The sequence below is a fragment of the Rhagoletis pomonella genome, unplaced genomic scaffold, assembly GCF_013731165.1.
Source record: "Rhagoletis pomonella isolate Grant_MI unplaced genomic scaffold, Rhpom_1.0 Rhpom_scaffold_00010, whole genome shotgun sequence".
Lineage (NCBI taxonomy): Eukaryota > Metazoa > Arthropoda > Insecta > Diptera > Tephritidae > Rhagoletis > Rhagoletis pomonella.
Genome location: NW_023458564.1, coordinates 22,850,413 through 22,870,671, shown reverse-complemented (window position 1 = coordinate 22,870,671; position 20,259 = coordinate 22,850,413). Strand labels below are relative to the sequence as shown.

Here is a 20,259-nt window from a genome sequence, read left to right as displayed (position 1 = left end):
TTTTTTTTTTAATAGCTTGCCTCAATACTTATATTTTGATTTATTTGACATTTAGTTTATTTTTGTGGTTTAAGAGATTCAATAAAGCTTTTTTACATTTAATTTACAATAAAGTAATTTAATTAGCTAACTTGACTGGGCTAAAAATATATTTTTTTAATTTCTTTTAAATATCAATAAAACCAAAATAACTTAAATGGCAAATATATCAAAATATAGGTATTGAGGTACGCTATCCTTAAAGAAAATGTAGCCAAAAAAAGCCCTTTTTGAAAAAAAATTGTTTAATTTTTTTATGAAAAGTGCAATGACATCTTTATTTTTTTGTGAAAAAAGTTTAAAAGCGAATATATACACAATTATTTTCAAACACCAATTAAAATCGCATTTTTCAAAAGTGCATGAAGCACATAATTTTGATGTCCGAGTAGAATAATATACTAAAATTTCAAGTGCTTCGGAGAGATACCCTGAGGAAAAAATGTCGGCCTAAAAATAAGAACAAACTAACTCGATTTAAGTATATGGAATCTAAATATTTCATTCTTGAAATAAGATTTTCGTACTCAAATCAAATGTGATGCTTCTTTATTATGACTACGAGTATTTAATTTCAAGGAATATTATAAAGGAAAAGGTTGGGTTAGTTATCACAACCGTTCATATTTCAACATAGAATGTTTGATGTATGTATATGAACAATATTTCCACAAAGAGACGCATGCAAAAATTAATGATATATGCTTCATTTTTTAAGTGATCTTAATTCCGGTATTTGGTACTCAAAAATATTATACTTAATATTAGAATTGTGTTCTCTATTTTAGTATTTTCAATCTTAGTCAGATTTTAAGTTCGGAAATGCTAGGATCGAGTACGACAAAACTTGATTCCTTCTCTAAGTGTAGGTGCAGTTGGCTTGCATGATTTGAGATGGAATTGGTCATGTATTTTAGTGTAGGCAATAATTTATCTAGGGAGCAAATTTCATGCAAATCGGACTTACCTGAAACAACAATCAATTTTAAATTTAATTTTAAAATTTCATTAAAATCAATTGAGTAGTTTTTAAGTGAAATCGGCAATAGTTTTATTATATCTGTATGTATGTATACAGATCAGGGATGTTGCGAATATTTGCATTCGCATTCGTTATGCGCATTATACGAATGTTTTGCGAATGCGAAAGTGTACATGGGCAGAGAATCCACTATAATATTGTTGAAATGGCTCTAAGTCTGTCTAACCAAATTCTAATCTAATTGCAATTTTTTTTTAAATTTCTATAATCAAATTTATTAGTATCTAATTAGTAATTAAGAGTTAAAAATTTATATATTTTGTATTACGAAAAGAAGCATTTCCAAATTACCGGCCAAGAAACCGTTTTTATTTTCAACCTAAATGCTACCTGATGCACTAAACACTATTTTTGAGTTCACTGGGGAAGATGGTTCGCAGAGATACTTCATTGCCAGTTAAAAACAAAAGGAAATTATATGCGACTATATCCTCCTAAAAGTACCTTACTGAAATTCTGTGCACTTACCGAATGATCGCAGTGTCCCGCGCGCTCGGATACTAATGGATAATCTTCGGGTATGTCATCATAATTTTGCGGATTGACGGGGTCAGTTGTGCTTTCATATTCAGAATCCTCTTCAATATTCAGTTCACTTTTACGATGCACTGTAATGATAATGGGCAAGTCCAGGTGATTTTTACTGCCATCAAAGAATTACATTCATAAGAAATATTGTAGCAAATTTGCATTTAATTATTTTTATGCTTAACTTGCTTTCGAACAAAATCTATTTGCCATGTGTTGTCTTTTACAATTTTTAACATAAGTACATATTTGAATTAGTTTTTGCTCTTTATTTGTTTTTGACATTTGACAATAGTTTCTGACTTTTTGAGGACGTATTTATTATGTATTTTGGTTTTGTCTTTGGAACTTGTATTTCATCCACAAACTGCGGTTTTACGTTTAATTTGAGTCAAAATCACGACAAAAGTATGTAATTAAATTGTATACGAAAATAAACATTAATCTCAGACAATCTCAATTACCATTACTCTGCTTGTACGAACCAATCGGCTGATTCGCGTCCTGAAATGTCGTTACATCGAACTTTTCCTTGTGCGCACTTGGACCGGCGAAAACTTTTTCCATTTCCGAATCCAAGTAAACCTCGTTTGGATCCTCATTCCCGGTGGACTGCAAACATAAAATAAAAAGTAATAATTATTATGTAGATATGTATGCATGTATGCAAGTATGAATATTTCTTATACTTAGTTTACGCAGTAAAAATAGTAACATTATTCAATTACATATGTATGTATGGACAAATATAACTGCCGCAAACGTACTGGACGCTTCTACCAATGGACTGCAAATAGCGGCCGTGTGTCACAACATACACGACAAGACAGAACAAGCCCAGTCAAGCAAAAGATGAATAGAATCGGACATTGGCTATCGTTTAGCGTTGACGTTCATCATCAAAATGCATCACATGCGGATGAAGCTGCGTTTTCCAACCGCACGTTGCATCAACAATAAAATGTGGTAGCGTATGCATGTGTGTCAACACCATTGCATGAAGCCGCAAATTTCAATAGAATAGCGTTAACTTGCTTGAGTGCAATATTATTAGTTTATTTCAATTGAGTGAATGGCACATGGAACGCATACAAGTCACATGACTTCTATTTATTTAACTGTTGGACTGTCTGGCATTTTGCTCACTCCTCTGACTATTTGTTTACATTAGCTTAAATCTATTCGAAGGTGAAGAGCTCTGCAGTTTGTAATTCTAAATGGTGGCACGCTACATAAAAAATGCTATAAATTTGTTTCTATAAATATAATGGACATACCTACATATACAGGTGGTTGTCCAATATATGTTTTTTAACGAACCTTATATTGTCCGCCGAATTCGTAAAATCGAAAAATTCATTAAATCGAGTATTTTTATACCTACCAAATTTAATTAACAAGTTGTCAAAATTGTGGAAATTTTATTTCGGATTCCGGTTAAATACCTACATATACAGTAAAAATGTTTTTTTTTTTTATCGGAAAATCCCCTAGAAATGGGCGTGACAATTTTAGGACCAAAGTTAAAAATTTTAGATTTTATTGTGGATTTGGGCAGAATATCTAGTCTCTAACAGTGTTTGTTCCGCAACTTTTTTTTTGTAAGATAATAAAATTTTGTTTGGAAGTTATTGCAAATGTGTATTCTAAAATTATTTTTAACAAGCTACAGAATCAAGCCCGTTTGTCTACCGTATTAGCTTAAGTAATGCTGAAGATGGGAGCGTTAAACCGAAACGATATTTTAAAAATTGACTATATACTATAAATACTAGCGTTTCCAAATATCCGGTACTTGCCGGAACGTCCCATGTTTTGCATCAAATTTGAAATGTTCCGCCGGAACAAGATTTTTTCCGAATTTTCGACAGCTTCATTAGTCCTTTCAACTTGTAAACTTCTAGTTGACATGGTCTTGCTTTAACGCGGCCATTGTGAGTAGGTCATTAGCAAGCATTATTGCATGCAACTCAGTATAAGAAATTTAGCTAAAAATTACCATTGATTTTTTAGAATCTTGTTATTTGTTGGGGGTTGTTGCGATTTTCTTCCATATAACGCATGCACAAAACTGAATTTCATATGAAAAAAATGCGCAAAACGCACCACTTTTAGCGACTTGAAACTTGCACTTTATTGTACTAAAATTGATTGGGCTATAAAACCACCTACTCGAAATCTTTAGGAAATCTAATTATAAAAGACTGCAATTTTTATAAGTTTAATTAGTTTTTGTGAATTTTGTGTAACTTTCGAACCTTTATTTATGTGGTATATAGATCATCGACCCATATTTTAAATGAAAATTATTAACAAGAAATAAATAAAGATAAGTTGTCAACTGCATAATTTTTAATTTTGCTGCTTTTATTTTGGCCACAACTGTATCTCTTACTTTGTTTTACTCGTTTTGTGAATTATATGTCTACGTACATTCATATTTTTGTATAAATTAAAAAGTGTTGTCATTAAGTAAGCGAAATTTATCATAAGCTTATACTAATCTAACCATTGTTTCATTGAAATGGATCACATTTGTTAATACAGTGAAACCTCTCCTAACGGACACCTCTATTAGACGGACACCTCCCTTGGGCGGACATTTTTTCCTATACCAAGTTTTAAGTATAAATTTCGGAACAAATTACTCTCTCTTAAGCGGACACTCTCTTGGCCGGACGCGGACAGTTATTTTGCATAAAATTTACACAAAAACTCTATTGGGCGGACGCGAACCTCTTATCAACGGACATTAAGATTTCTTTTCATAACAAATCAAACAAAAACCTCCGTTGAGCGGACGCGAACTCCTCATAGGCGGACTACTAAATGGAAAAAGGAGACTTCCCGTACAAAATGTGATTGTTATGCACACATTTAGTTTGGTTTGCGCAGTGGTTTAGGTTCGTTATTTGAATTGTCAGAAACCCTTGGAGACTGATAAAAACATGAAAACTATTGATGAAAAAGGTACTGACACTGAAAAAAATTAAAAATAAAACTTACGTCAATCGACAATTTCCCAATTTTTTATGTAATGAATCTATGATTTTATGTAGTTTATGGACTAAAATGTAATATTTATTTTTGTTTTGTTATTACTTAATATGTACTTACGCACATAAATGAAATGTGCACTTTTGAAAAAATACATGCACATTTTTGTTTGAACGATGTAATATCAATATCTTTTATTCAAATAAGAAATAGTGACTATTCAGTTAATTAAAACATTAAAAAGTTCTAAAATAGGCTTCCCTCCATTAAGCGGACACCTCTCTTGGGCGGACAAAAAGTGACTGACGGTGAGTGTCCGCCCAAGGGAGGTTTCACTGTATATGGTTCGTAGTTGGGCTTTTAAAGCAAATCCTTTATTTCTCATTTGCCCCGTATTATTTTTATAAATCCCGTATTTTTGGAACATACATACATTTTAGAGCAGAGCCTGAAATACTTCTTAAGCGCGGATCACACGATTTATACATTTATACATTTGTACAGATTTTAACGTTTTTAAATTTAGAGAGTGGGGTTGTTTGGAATTTCGTTCTATTTAGTTGAACTCATTTTCGATAAAAATTTCTATACGACACCACTCTGTGACTGCCGATGTGTGCAAATCGTTTGATACCAGCTTAAGTAAGTTTTCAGCACCATGCGAATTTTATAGCGTATTTCCTGCCTAATTTAATGTAATTACAAACGATTTAAAAATAAAGTCATTTTTGTGGTCGGAAACGAGCTCCGAAAGTGCCCAAAAATTAAAATTTTTTTGTATGAATATTTTTTATTTTGCTCCATATTATCCACAGCGTTTGCTATCTTTGCTTAGACAATGCAGCTTGGAAAACCTTGTACTAATCCGTTTGGAAAATGTTTTTCATTAACGCAAGAAGAATTTTGATATAGGAGTGGGTGTACCTTATGTAGAACCCTCGAAATATGTATGTACATATAATTTTTTTTAAAGACTTTCGAATGAAAATATTCTTATTCGTTGAAAAAACATGCATTTTTAATGATTGCAAAAAACTTTTTTTCCTTTGAATTTTAGGCCACCCTAATGCCTACATATGAATTTTATAAATTCCAAAAACTTAATACAATTGTACATAATAGCTTAAATGGTCATCCCCATTTCTTGATTACATCTCACCTCATCTGGCTGAGATTTATGTAATAGTTATCGTGACCTTTACGTTATATTTTCTGATATTAGCGTAAGTAAACTTTAAGTTTATTAAATTTGTACCGTTCATCTTGCGAATCATTAAAGTGAAATTAACGCTTTGTCCCCCAGAATGGTAATACAGCATATTAATGTCTATTAATGTCTATTAATGTCTATTACAACGCTTTTATCAACTTGCAATGTTGTGTTCCAGAAACTTTCAATGTTGTGTGTCCGACACCATAAAGCAAAGCTTTGAAAAGCTCCTATAAAAAAGCATAGTGAATAGGGCGAGGTAGATGACATCTAGATGTCGCCCTATGTACTACGTTTGCTACACCGGAAATAGACGTCACGCCATTTCTTTAAATAAAACTAATTGGTGCTCGTTTGTATGTACATACATATGTAAATGCATGTGTGTGCACCTTTCTATTAATATCGTTGAATTATTTTAATATCTATTGCAAAATTTTATTCAGACAGGACTAAAAAGTAGAAAATAAATAATATAAAAAAAACTTTTTAATATACAACGCTTTTATAAATGGACTAAAAAGTAGAAAATAATACTTCTCAGTCCCATAGAATTTGTTTTGATAACTTTTGATTTTGAAATTTTAGCAAAAGTCATTATAAACAATCTATGAAATTGAAAATGAAAAGCGTGGGGCGCATGTAATACACTTGAATTGATATGAAAAGTAATATATGAATGTATGTATGTGGGTATATGAATAACGACCGCTTAAAATCGATTTCAAAGTTCTACTTTCGCTGTAGAAATTTTAGGTCTACGTTATGTAGTTTGACTATTGTCAATTAAATCGAATGCTTTGTATTGCATGCGCTCCACGTTTTTCATTTTCAATTTCATAGATTGTTTATAATGACTTCTGCTAAAATTTCAAAATCAAAAGTTATCAAAACAAATTCTATGGGACTGAGAAGTATTATTTTCTACTTTTTAGTCCATTTATAAAAGCGTTGTATATTAAAAAGTTCTTTTTATATTATTTATTTTTTATGAGTAATTTACGTGCAAGAATTTTTTCTTGATTTTGAATGGCGCGCACTGTGGCCACAAATCAAATCAAATTAGACCAAGTTGAAACTGGGGGGACCAATAAAAATCCTTAGTATTAAAAAATGGTTAAGAAACCCCTTCAGTATTATTATTGGAAGGCTCATGAAGAGAAACAGAGTTTTCCGATGGTAAAATATTATTATTAAAATATTTTAGAAGAATTCTGTGCCATTTCTATGAAAAGTTGTTTTTTCCCCATTAAAATACCTGGAAAACTTTGACCGATTTGAGCGACTTCTAAATATTTTTGAATTTCAAAATCAAAAAATAAGGGTTATATTTTTCGATATAGAAAAATCCTAGGGGGTGGAGCATTAAAATTCCGACTTTAGTTTTTTTGGACCACCCTAGCGCACATACGATATTTTGGTACGAATGGAAAAGGCTTGATGCCAGGGGCTGCCGTTGATCAAATATCTTTTTTGGCACAAATGTTAGATACGTGGTTTTGCAGAACGACGGTATGCGATTTTTTACTTTAAACGGTGATGTGCATTTTTCAGAATGTTTGACTTACTACAATTATTCACATACATATGTACATATTTACATAAAAACATTAATACATGCATGCATATCGTTACCTTAATGTAGAAAGGCCTTATGTCACTTCGTCGCTGAAACGCAAAAGGGACGTAACTAACAAAAATTTTGTATTGCTTAAAACCACTGGGGACTTATAATTCGTTGAAATGTATAATCATCAATCAAAATGTTGGTTTTAAATTTTTAGTTAGCTAGGGATCTTTGTATTTTACCGACGATGTGAGATAGGGCCTTTCTCTATTAAGCTAACGGTATGTATAGCTTTTTAGTACATAAATAAGTAAAGAGAGCCTTTAGTACATAAGAGAGCCTTTAAGTACATAAATAAGTAAAGAGATTCATTTATGACAAATATTTCGTGGGAAATTTTATAAGCGCGTCAGTTGTCGTCCTATTTAAAGCTCAATTACGAGCATACAATAAAAAAAAAGCTTATAAAAACTGCAAGGTAGGCGCATTAAAAAACTATACCCATACACGAACAGCTTAACACAAACATGTAAAATCGCAAGATTTTTCTTAAAATAGGTATGTGCTTATCGGTAACACCAAAAAACTGCCTGCATTGTATGTCTCTTTTTAACTGACTTCCAAAAAAGGAGGAGGTTATCACTTCGTCGGAATATATTTTTTTTTATGTATATTGCCGCATAACTTTGGACCACGTTTACCAATTTCGTAAATTCTTTTTGCATAGGAAAGGTAGTGTCTCACAGGTGGTACCATACTAATTTGGTTTAGATCCGATCATTGGATCAAGAGATATATATATATATTTTTTCTTTTAATGATAATTGAAGTCGGTGCGACTAAAACCAAAAACTTTCACACGCGAAAAAATCAATATGTTTACAAAACTAAGGGTCACGTATAATAAAACTGCGTTTTTAGATTTTTTCTCTGATGTGAGGGTTTTCCTGTAAAGGAATTTCAAAGATATGATTGATTCAAAAAATTATTTCTTATATATTATATTTTCTCTTTCATTTTATACCCATACTGCACTCAATTTATTAAATAACTTACTGAAATAATCATATTTTTTAAATTTCAAAGTCTCTTAAAAAATCCCTATGCCAGAAAAAATAAATAAAAACGCAGTTTGGCCCCTTGTTTCGCGAGTATATTGATTTGTGGGGATATGGCTTAAAAGCGCAAGTTAACTAAAACAGTATATTTGTAAATTAGACCTTCAATGGCTAGGCCCCAATAATCATGAAATTTGATTTTAGATAATATTATTTTATTTAAAGCCCTAAAAATATTAACAAATGCAAAAAATAAAAATACAATTATCTGCTTCTACTTGGCAAAAAAATTAAAGTTTAACTGAGTTGAACGTCAACCATTTTTATAGGTCGCTACCAGAGTTTGAAAAAGTTATTTTTTTATTAAATCGCAAAAGTTCGACAAATAATTGTCTTGAAATCTGATATATTTAACATATTATGCAAACTTATTCAGATAAATTTATAAGCTCGCCTTTTCGAATTTTTGCGATTTTGAAAAAATCCCTGGTTGTAAACCCTTCAACATTTTTTTTAAATTTTATAATTATCGTGGATGGTATTATTTTGTACTTAGAAAAAAATAAAGTGGTGTCCTATACAAATGGTATATATTGACATATTTAAGGACCACCCTAATAAATGTACATATACATATATTTTTGTATGCTCGAAAAAATGTATTAAGTAGTAAAAGTTAGCAAAATAATTTTGTTAACAAATCGCCTGTAAGTATAGTATTCTACAAGAGTCCCAGAAGAGGGACTAATTTCACGAACGAAAAAAGTTTTTTAAAGTTTTAAATTTTTCGTGGATGTAGTTAGATGTTGTAATTTTTAAGGAGCACGCTAATGTATGTATATGCATGCATAGCGTTTACTTGTGTTGATATAATTCACCGAAGTATTGTTCTCATTTTGTCGGCCGCTGTGGCAATGGCAAACCTGCGAGTGCATTTCTGCCGTGAAAAGTAGCTTCTCATAAAAATACAATCGCCGTTCGGAGTCGGCGTAAAACTGTAGGTCCGCTTTGTGTAACATCATCAAGGCGTACGCCACAATTTGGACGAGAAGCTCGGCCAAGCACTAACATATGTGTAAGCGCCAATCTATTATTATTATTATTGTTCTCATTTAAGTGCCTCATTCATCTGGAAATCAAATGTCAGTGCCATTATACGTTAGAGAACAAATTTTTTCCCATATACATATGTACGTATATATGTATTTATACATATCTGTATGTACATACCTATTTCGTTCGTATTTACATAGAAGCGTGGGTGTGTATCTAGCTCTTTACACAAATTCATATTTGAGAGGCAAATAACTGGTAAAAGCAAATATTTGTATACAAATAAGTATTTATAAATAGAAATCCCTTATATGCATACAAACTTTTATGAAAAGTAACAATTGTATATTGAAGGGGATAGAATCACAAGGGTCTAAGTGACATTTTTTGAAAATATAAGTTATACCCATATTTGTATAGTTAAATACATATAGTGTTTATTTGGTGAGTAAGAGTAACATTCATTTAAATAAGTTAATTAACCTGCATTCATTCAGGCAAAAATCATTTCAAATGCATTTACCCAAAATTTACAATTAGTAATCAACTTGAACCTTAATTATCTCAAAAATATGTCTGACCTACTTAGATCCTTTTGATTCTAACCCCTTCAATTGTACACATGTACATGCATTTGCAGAAGTAGAAATGTTATATTTAGCAAACTAAAGTACATAAAATAGTCACAGGGTGGTGCTTGTTTAACCATATGTACATCACCATCGTTAGGGAGCTTTTCCTTTATTTCGCTTCGTTAGAAAAAGTTAAATGAATTCACTAGTGCCGCTCGCACTAAATCATATTGCAGATGATGACATTAAAAAACGTTATCTTACAAGTGCAATTTATAGAAATTTGAAATTAGAAATTTTAAATTTCTTAATAAAGGCGGACCTCCATAGTATGCGTATACGTATGCGTGCGTTTGACTGAAAAATTTAATATACAAAGTCAATTGACATTATTACCTTTTCGAAAGCGAAATAAAGTCAAAAAATTTGGAAATAAAGTCATTGACGCTATTTCCTCATTCAAATGGAAATAGCGTCAACAATGCTTAAAGTATGTCGATTTATAGAAAAAAATGTTGTTCTTACAATAAACATTGCCCCGTAAGTGTTGTTTTTTAATAGATGAAAAAGGTTATTGCCAAATCGTCAGTGTTTGATATTAATCCACACACAATTATGAACTACCACCAATTGATTTTATTAAAAAATTTTAAATTACGAATATCTAAAAATACGATGCGAAAAACTAAACGCCTGCGTCCAGCTGGAATACGAGAAATATTTGAAGAAAGAGTGTAGAAGTGATCCATAACTTGGAAAACATGTTTCGTTTCCATAAAAATAAAGCAAACACTATTAAATTGAAGAAACAGTCCATGTCCAAAAACCCCGGAGGAACACTGAAAGAATTCTGTGTTATAACCTTTCTATAAGGAAACAATTTTCTTACACTGTACTCATGTCTTCGGCAGCAATTTGTGACATCATTTAAAAGCAAGGCGAACACACTTTTGAAACACAAATTATATGCTTTTTTTACTGCAAACAAGTTGTTGACCCAAACCACAGCAGAAATCTTCCAATCATGGCTATCCTTAGTTATGGATGCCACATTGAGGATAAAAAAGTGCCAAATAGAAAAATAAAAGTGCCAAAAAAGGTGTCATTCCTTTTAATCATTCACATTTAGCAATAAAATAAAGCTACATTTTCCAAACCGAAGTGCAATGATAAAATAAGACTAACCAGTTGAATAACCTTTATAAATTAGAAAATTTTAGTTGAGAAAAAGAAGTGCACACAAAGGATTTCACAAAAATGTATTGAAATGTTATTTTTTTACAAAAGTGCCATTTTGGCACTTTGTGCCAAATTGAAAAATGAAGTGCCATTCGAAGCAAAATAGGGACAAATGGCACGGTTTGAGCTAAGTCGGCATCCCTGCTTCCAATAACTTACAAATAAAAAAATATGCAGATAGAGGGTATTATTGAATATAAGCCCTCGATGTTTAAAATATATAAAAATTTTATTTCAACGTATACAAAAAATAAATCTACCTGCGTTACAGCACGGCGGGTGACGGGGAAGGGGGGGCCGGGGGGCCGCGGCGTAGCGTGACGTGGTGTGCGCGCCGGTCGCGCGGTGCGATATGGCGCGCTAACGCGGGCCGCCGCGAAGCTAAGCAAATTTAATGTTTGAAAGAGAAATAATGTCAATGGATTTTATTTCGTTTTTAAAAAGGTAATAATGTCAATTGACTTTATTTCGCACCAGGGTGGGAAATAAAGTCAATTGACCTTATTACCGTTGATCTTATTACCTGTCACCACAAATTTTTACGGCAGCAACTACATGGCAGCGCATGAAGTCGTAAACAAGTTATATGAATTTTGACTTCTAAGCGCAAATGTCGAATGCACGTATACGGAGGTTCGCCGAAAGTTATTGGAAAAAATCGTTTTTTTTTTTTTAACGGCTTATGGCCTTTAGAACCGATAAAAACAAAATAGCTTTTGCAATTTCTCGAATTACAGAAAAAATTACTCATATGTAAAAAAATAATAATAATAATAATAATTGTTACATAACAGCCTTTTATAAAAATAACAAAAAAAATACTCATACGTACCGTACACCATTGGTAATGAGATTAGTAGGATGAAGATTGTTCACTACGTTTGTTGTCCGGCATTAACCATTTTGTTCATGTTCTGGATATACTACATTTTAACACAAAAGGGGTGGATACCATCTTATGCCATTGATAATTGAACCGAAAGTATGGGCGGTATAAAGTTGACAACGACTATTTTGCGATATTTAAAAAAGCGAAAACAGGAAACCTTTCAGTAAAAAAAGGCAAGTGAAAGGGTTCATTTATATGCATGTGCGTATGCCCGTTTTTACATACATACGTAGGTAACCAGTTTTTTGTCTGTCCTGACCCATACTTTAGAGCAGGCATGCTCAGCGCAGGGCGCTTGCTTATGAAATTCTGCCAGCGTTGGGTAGACGGAGTATCCGATTTATCCACTTGTCCATTGAAAAGCGTAAAACTATATCCACTTGTCATTACACTATAGGTACGCTAAAATTACACAAAAATCGCCGAGACAAGTTAGCTTAGTTTTGGGTTATAGATTACGGATATGTTTGCCGTTTTTCTAGATGGAGGCAATTTACCCCAAAATATTTCCATTTTAAGTTTTCATTGCCAATAACAAAAATTCAAACTTTAAGATATTATATTTTCGTTACTATCAAAAAATTTTGTCTTTTGTTTGCCCCTTTCTCTTTCGTGCTCCATTGTAAAATGAAGGAAAAAGGTGAGAAACTTTTGTGTTCGTTTCTTAAAATGTCACAGTCTTGTAAGGCATATATTCTCTGCTTTGTCAGAGGAGCTGGTTGTATTGAAATCAGACTTAAAGTGACAATATTATGAAGTGCGTGAGCTAGACAATGACAAGATGGCAAAACATGCCCTTTTACAGGGTTGAGTGTAGAATTAAGCAGAATTTGCACCGTTGAAGGGCAACTTTTTTTGGAAGAAACGAAATCACCAAGAGAAAATGTTACTCATACGCCATGCACGAATATGAACGATTATGGATGCCTATGTACAACATGGCGTATGAGTAATATTATTTCCTGCTGCCACTTATGTATTTCATATAACAAATTATTGGAAATTTTCATTTGAGCCGTTCAGTGCACAAATTTATTAACTCCATCAACAAAAAGTTGGGTGATGCGATCAAATAATGAACATTATCTTTTGAAATTCCATTTATATTATAAAATCAAATAAATAATTTTGCTATAAATATAATGTAATATTGTATGTTATATAAAGTTGTTATAAACGTAACGAGTTATGACTATACCAAGGTGGAGTTAATCGAACATTCAGACTGGTTTATTTATGCATCGATTTTCATGGTTAGTAGCTTTTGTAAAAAAACAGGGTTTAATGCAAATGAAAACAAACTACAAAAGATTTGTAATTATTTTAATTTGTTTCTTGTTAAATTTTTAAATTGTTTCATAAAAATTAAAATATCTTGTGAAAACTATAAAAAATATATGAGCCAAAATTAAGTATAGGTGTTTCGAGGTTTTTTCTGCCATATCAAAACTTGATATCTTCCCTACAGCGTTATCAACTCAATTCGTTGTTTATGTTGTGAATCACTAAAAATGTATGTCCACTTTTTAAAACCCTAAAGATTTTGTGTAGTTTCTTAAATAAAAAATGTTATGTCGAGTTCTTTACTTTTAAGCACTCACATATCTATGTATAGGGCGATTGGCTCGATTTCAAAACCCAAGGATTCTTGGAGGACAGTTCTGGGTGTACAAGTCATTCACAAGCGTATGACCAAAAACGAGCTTTTGCAACCATTTTAAGCAGCTCACAACACCCAGTTTACACCAAGGAAACTCTAGGCACCAACCGAACGCCCGGTTGGGAGCAAGCCAATATGAGAAGTCTAACCACGAGCAATGAGTGTTGCGCTGGGCCTAAAGCGCGCCAGTTAAAACCAATAACCAGTGATAACAATAACAAGGACAACGATTGACGGATATGATCTTGAATCTGCGGCCCCTCTCTATGGAAGGTGCCTCTATCCAATTTCTGGATGGCTTATAAAATACCAGGCAAATCCAGGAAATGCGATGGAATGAGCATAGCTTCAAAAACTTTGCAGCTGCCTTGAGACGGCGCACAGAGAAGAAATAATTGAAATATGCGGTTAAGGTAAATATTACCAAAATAACAGCAAAGTAAAGATTTTTAAATACTAGACAAAAACTGTTGATCCCAAAATGTTTAAATATTTATCAGATATTATATCGACTATACTAATAATCAAAAGTTGTTTGAAGTTATTTAATTTGTCTTTAGAATTAAAGCCGTCCCTAATTTAAGTAGTTTTGTTAAATTTTTGGCTTTCAATTATATTATTAAATTAGGTTTTCCCTTCCGTAAATTCTCAAACCCGCATTAAATTGAAATTTTGAAAACAAAAAGTTTCACTCAAATTTTTTTCGTAGCTAAAAGTGTTATCCCAACGCACGAAATATAAAGCAAATAACTGGTCTAACCATTTTTCCTAAATTTATAAATTGAGAAAAGTTGTTTAAAATAACTCGAAACCGGGTTTGGGAAAAGGTCGAATAATCTTGCTTAAGTAATGTGGACCTTAATTTAGTCGGCGAAACGCCGCGATCCGATTACCAATTTTCAAATGCGGCTAATTTCGATCCCTGAGAGCTCAATGTTAATTAAGAAGTGCGAGCCAAAATGCTTCCATATTAGCCTCGCGTAGGTTGGAGAGTCTAATAGAAAATGTGGAGACGATTCCACCCATTCTTCCTCTTAACAGCTGATACAAAGAACCTCATCACTAGCCCTTGAGAGGTAACGTGTTTTTCGGCACCTTCAGAGGTAGCGATGAGTCACTCGTATCTTGCGCTGCAAAATGTATTTTAAAGTGCCCTATAAAAAAATTTGCTGCAGCAGAGAAACGTCTTCTTTACCATCGCTTTCTTTTGTCCATATTATTAGGTATTTAGTAGAGAACGCAATTTCATTATCGCGAGTACGAGGTATACGTGTTAGCCAAGAAAATACTAGGCCCAACCATCCAAGAGTGTACCGCAGGAGGACAGAGGCGTCCGTAGTTGCCTTATCTGCAATATCCGCAGGCACCGTGTTCAACATGGCTTTAAGCTCCAGTGTAGGTGTGGTTCCTTATGCTCCAATAATTCCGATTAGGGCGATCCACTGTAAACGCTCCAGTTGTTTTACAATTGTAGCCTGCTCTAGTGAGTTCCACCAGGCAAAGGTTTCGTGTCACAAGGTAGCCTTAAATCTGCTCTCATAGAGCTACTGAATTACTTTAGGCGAGAGACCTCACCTTTTACCGATAGCTCCCATACAGCAGTACAAGGAAACCGACGCCTTTCTTATCCTATCCTCAATGTTAGGTTTCCACGAGAGCTTCCTATCAAGGACCAAGCCTATGTACTTGACCCTGTCTGAGAGCCGCACTCGAGGGAAGAGCCGCAACGGGTATCTTGTACTTCCTGGTAAACCAGACTAGTTCCGTCTTGCTAGGATTTACTGCGAGGCCGCCGTTGATCGCCCACCTAGTAACCGAATTTAGGTAACCTTGAGCCAGACCAAAACGGGTGTCTATAAATCGTTCCTTAACCAAAAATTTCACATCATATACACACGACAGCCCACTTTTTCCAGTTCCTCTAGAAGGTCGTTTCCAACGGCAATCCAGAGCAGGGGAGAAAGAAAACTACCTTGCGGAGTGCCTCTATTTACTCTGCGCTAAGTGCATGCGGTCCCCCTTCGCGATAGTTCTGTCACGAAGTAAGCTGTAGATAAGCCTTATTAGATTGCTTTCAACGCACAGATTATGAATAGAGTTGACTATAGCCTCCGGAGTGACATTGTTGAAGGCCCCATCGATATCGAGAAAGGCCCCTAATACCTAATCTTTACGCATGAAGGCGGTATCCAGGCGGTATCCATCGACCTTTCCTTAAAATAAGTATGTTGAGTTCTTGAAAGACACGTCACGAGGGATCGCGTTTCTTATGTGCAGGTGAATCAGTCTCTCTAGCACTTTTAGCAAAAACTAAGACAGACTGATAGGCCTAAAATTCCTATGGGAAACATGAGAGCCTTTTACGGGCCTCGGGATGAACGAAGCACTGACTACCCTCCAAGCCTTGGGGATATACCCGGTCCTCACACAGTTCGCAAAAATAGGAGCCAGCCAACTGTACGACACATCCGGAGCCCTTTACAGCTGCGCGGGTGTGATGCCATTGGTCCCCGGCGACTTGAAAGTTTTGAACGTATTCATCGCCCAGGCTAAAAAAAAGTACTGTACTTCCGAAAGAAGTACGGTTGGTAGCATTATGCATAAGCTAGCTGTTTCTTTCATATCAGTTATATTAATTTCACCAACAATTTGTGGTTTAATAACTAAATTCTAATTATACAAATTTTTTCAATTCACCGTTACACCGCTTAATTTGTAGTAAAAGCTCAAACACAATTATTTAATCAATACAAACTTACGTGAGAGTAAACGAATAAATGTGTAAATGAAAAAGAAGTGATTGACATTTTGTTTGCTAGCATTTTTCTTCAACGTGAAATTTCACTGAATATTAAATAAGACAAAAGTGAATTAATTGTGACATATTGAAAAGAAATTATATCAAATGTAACCAAAAAATACAGGATTTATCGCGCATAAGCATTGCGTGTTTATCTATAATAAGATATTTTGAATAACACAAATTTTGTGCCAGTCAGTTCTTTTAATGTAAAATAATAATATCTCACAACTTTATTGCCCTTGTAAAGGATAAATATTTGCAGGGTAATGATAATGAAATTTTTCTACCAAAATAAAAGAAAAATCTTAGATAAATACGTTTCAGGCGTTTCATAGTATATTTAAATGAGAGTAGTTTATCGTTCGCTTATATTAGTTGGGCAAGTAAAACGCTGTTCAGTGATGACATTGCTTCTTAAAGAATTTCATGTGGATAATATACTAAACTTGCTAATAAATATTCCAAAACTTCTGTCTGCAGAAAGTCTTATTTCTGATATTTGAACCCATCACTGACTTAGCGATTAGAATTGGTGTTAGTTCTTAATTTGAAATAAATATATGCCATGTAGTTATAAAACTTACTGTAATATTACGAGTTAAAGAAGACGCTGAGACCGTTAGCCCAGAAGAATAAAATATTATGTCTATTTAGAAACCAATTTTAAATATAAGCATGCACAGTATTAGCATCCCCATTTCAAAGCGATATTGTTTGCTACTTATGTTTATTTATTCATTTTTAAGAATTTTCAACTGAAAAGCAAGTTCATTCTCTAACAAACCCCATATAAATCTATTATAATAAGCACAATTTATTTTTATATGGAAGAACACCGCAACAGCCTCGGCAAAAAAAAATTAAAAATCAACGTTAAACTTTAGTCACTAGAAGCTTGCACATTATTATACTAAAATTAAATGGTCTATAAAACTCTATACTCAGAAAAATGCTAACCCTTCTGAGAGAAAAGTTTGAGACTTGTGTTTTTATAAATAAAAATGCGTGGAAAAAATATCACTTTGAAATAGTGGCGCTATTTATATGACCGATGCTGTATGTATGCATATACATATGTTGATTTATCACAAAAGAAAATCCTTAGCATATATATGTACATTAGTGTTAAGTTTAATAAATATTTGAATATAATAAATCAGTCAAGCTGATAACCGTTACAAATTGTAATAATAATAGATAAAGTGACGTTGATGAGGCATCAACCTAAATGATTTTATTTCATTTAGTCAAACGCGTGCTACAACTATATACATATATGTATATACCCTGCAGGGAAAGCTACTAGTTGTGAACTAGAATTCTACCAGTTTGCGTTTCAGCTCAACTAGTTCATGTTCTATCCTTTTTCAATGTTAGCGACTGGTATTTTTAACATTGCGATGTCCTACGAGATGTCAATTGTCAGGCTATGCATCAGCATCTACTAGTATAAATACTAGTAGCATCATACCAGTTGATGAGGTAGTCTGCCAATTCATGCCCCGTGAAAAGCATTAGTGTGTCTTTTTGCTCGCGACGCTTTAGCAGTCACAATGGCCGACAGAGCAAAGCACTCGCGTGGTAAGCCTGAGGTCCCAGGTTCAAATCCTGGCGCAGGGAAAATTTTTTTATTTTCTATTTTTTATTTCATTTTTATTTTTAATAAATTAATTTTTTTGTTTTGGCTGTTTATTGTAATTTTTAAATTTAATAAAAAAAATATTTTTGTTGAATTTCTGTGTTTTTACAGCATTTCTTCCTAAATGTTTTTTTGCAATGCAATAGATTTTCAAATTTGTTATTTATTTATAAATTGAATAAATTATTTTTACTTACATTTATTTAACTTTAAAAATCTTAACCACCTCCAAGCGGCCTCGAACCTGCGATTTCAGAACCAGAACCAGTAGTCTTCACGTGACGCCACAGCCGACATTTGTAAGAAAAGCAATTAATTGCGTTTTATTTTTGGCTTTGGCAATTCAAAGGCAGATGTCGCTGATCGCCTAAGTCCTTCGAAATTGTCGAACTGGTAGGCACATACTAGTTAATGAACTAGTATTTTTTCTAACTGGTTTGGCTTTTCACTGCAGGGTAGCTACACGCATACATACAAATATATCACAGCGCACGGCAGTGCGCACGAGTGACGAAAGCAGCCACAGTAGTATGCTGAAATGACTCGATTAAGTATATCGTCGTTTAAAGTGCAAAACCGCGTATCAACAAAATGCAAAACCGTGTATCAGCAAAATGCACCACCGGGTATGTGAAGTTGTAGAAATTACTTTTTAGAGCGTAAAAACACTCATATCAAAATGGTTATATTTTTTATAAAGCAATCGCTTTTCTGGCTAGTATATTTCAGGACGAATGGATAAGGATTGAACCAAGAGCATGTGTGAGCAAATCCAATTTTTGGCAGCCAATGTCAGTTACGCGGTTTTGCAGAATGACGATACGCGCTTTTGTACTTTAAACGACGATATACATATATACGAGATTTGGAAGTTCTTATCCAGGCGACAAATGGACATGTTTGAGATATCGTTGGAAAGATCTTGCAGAGTGTGGCCAGAAAATGTATTCAAGCTTCATAAACAACTAACCGGATTCTTAAAAATTAGGCCAAAGTGTTGCGAAACAATTGAAAATGATTTTGCCGGTTTAAGGGGGCATGTGGGTACACCCAACATATTTAGTATTATTCTATGGTCCAATACCTTTCAAACGATACCTTATATATTAAGTTTCGGCTACTAGTTGGAAAGATATAGAGGTAAATGTGTTTTGGTTCGTGTCTCCACTACGAGATGCTTTGGTATGTATGTGGCGTCTGTACATACCTTCATTTAATTTTTTTCAAACTTCCAGGAACTAAGAAGGTTTTGTTCCAGGATATTTTGAAACGCGTGCCTTTGTGGGCGTGGCTGCTGCCTGAAATTCGAAAAAAGGCAATTTTTTAAACTACCACTGAGGCCGCACTATTCAGTCCATGTCATTGGTGCGGATATCAGTAGAAGGGTTTTCAAAGAAGCTATCTGACGCTATCTTTTTTGTGTTTATAAAATATAAATATGTCATAAGGTTACACCCTGAAATCTAAAAATCGGGCTGCTGAAAATATACATTTCGGGCATTTTCTCAAAAAGGGTCAGTCGATTTTATTCTAGGTTTGCTGAAGTCTAGCCCAAAACTTTAGCTTTCAGCTTATATCTGGAAAAACTCTTGTTGTGGAGAAATGGCGATTCAAATTGAAAAAATGTCGCTCCAAAAAGTGTCAAATGGTTAAAAATTAACATATCCGTCTAATTTGGTTACTTTAAGATATAAAAATAACATACCCAGTTCCTCGAAAAAATGTACCCATTCTCCGATTGCCACTAAAACCGAAACTCCCTGCAAATCGGCGAATTTCCCGAGAGTTGACAAGTTGAAGGATGCAGCTGTGATAATCACTTCGTACATGTCTTGGAAACCACAATTTGTGTGAACTTTAGAGTTTGTTTCCGTTATACATATGTCGAAATTGTAATATTTACCCCATTATAATTGTGGGTATGTACACAGTATTTAACTATGCTACATGGGTTTATCACCCG

General features: G+C 33.6%; 1 protein-coding gene across 1 annotated transcript in view; it reads right to left on the bottom strand.

The window, feature by feature from the left end:
- Nucleotides 1-1,495: 1,495 nt before the first annotated feature.
- LOC118746556 overlaps nucleotides 1,496-20,259 on the bottom strand; it is a 194,724-nt gene continuing 175,960 nt past the window's right edge. The window contains exons 3-4 of the mRNA XM_036480400.1: nucleotides 2,074-2,221; nucleotides 1,496-1,689 (exon numbers count right to left, since the gene is read on the bottom strand). Coding sequence (XP_036336293.1) covers nucleotides 1,496-1,689; nucleotides 2,074-2,221 — 342 coding nt within the window. The remainder of the gene's footprint in view (nucleotides 1,690-2,073; nucleotides 2,222-20,259) is intronic.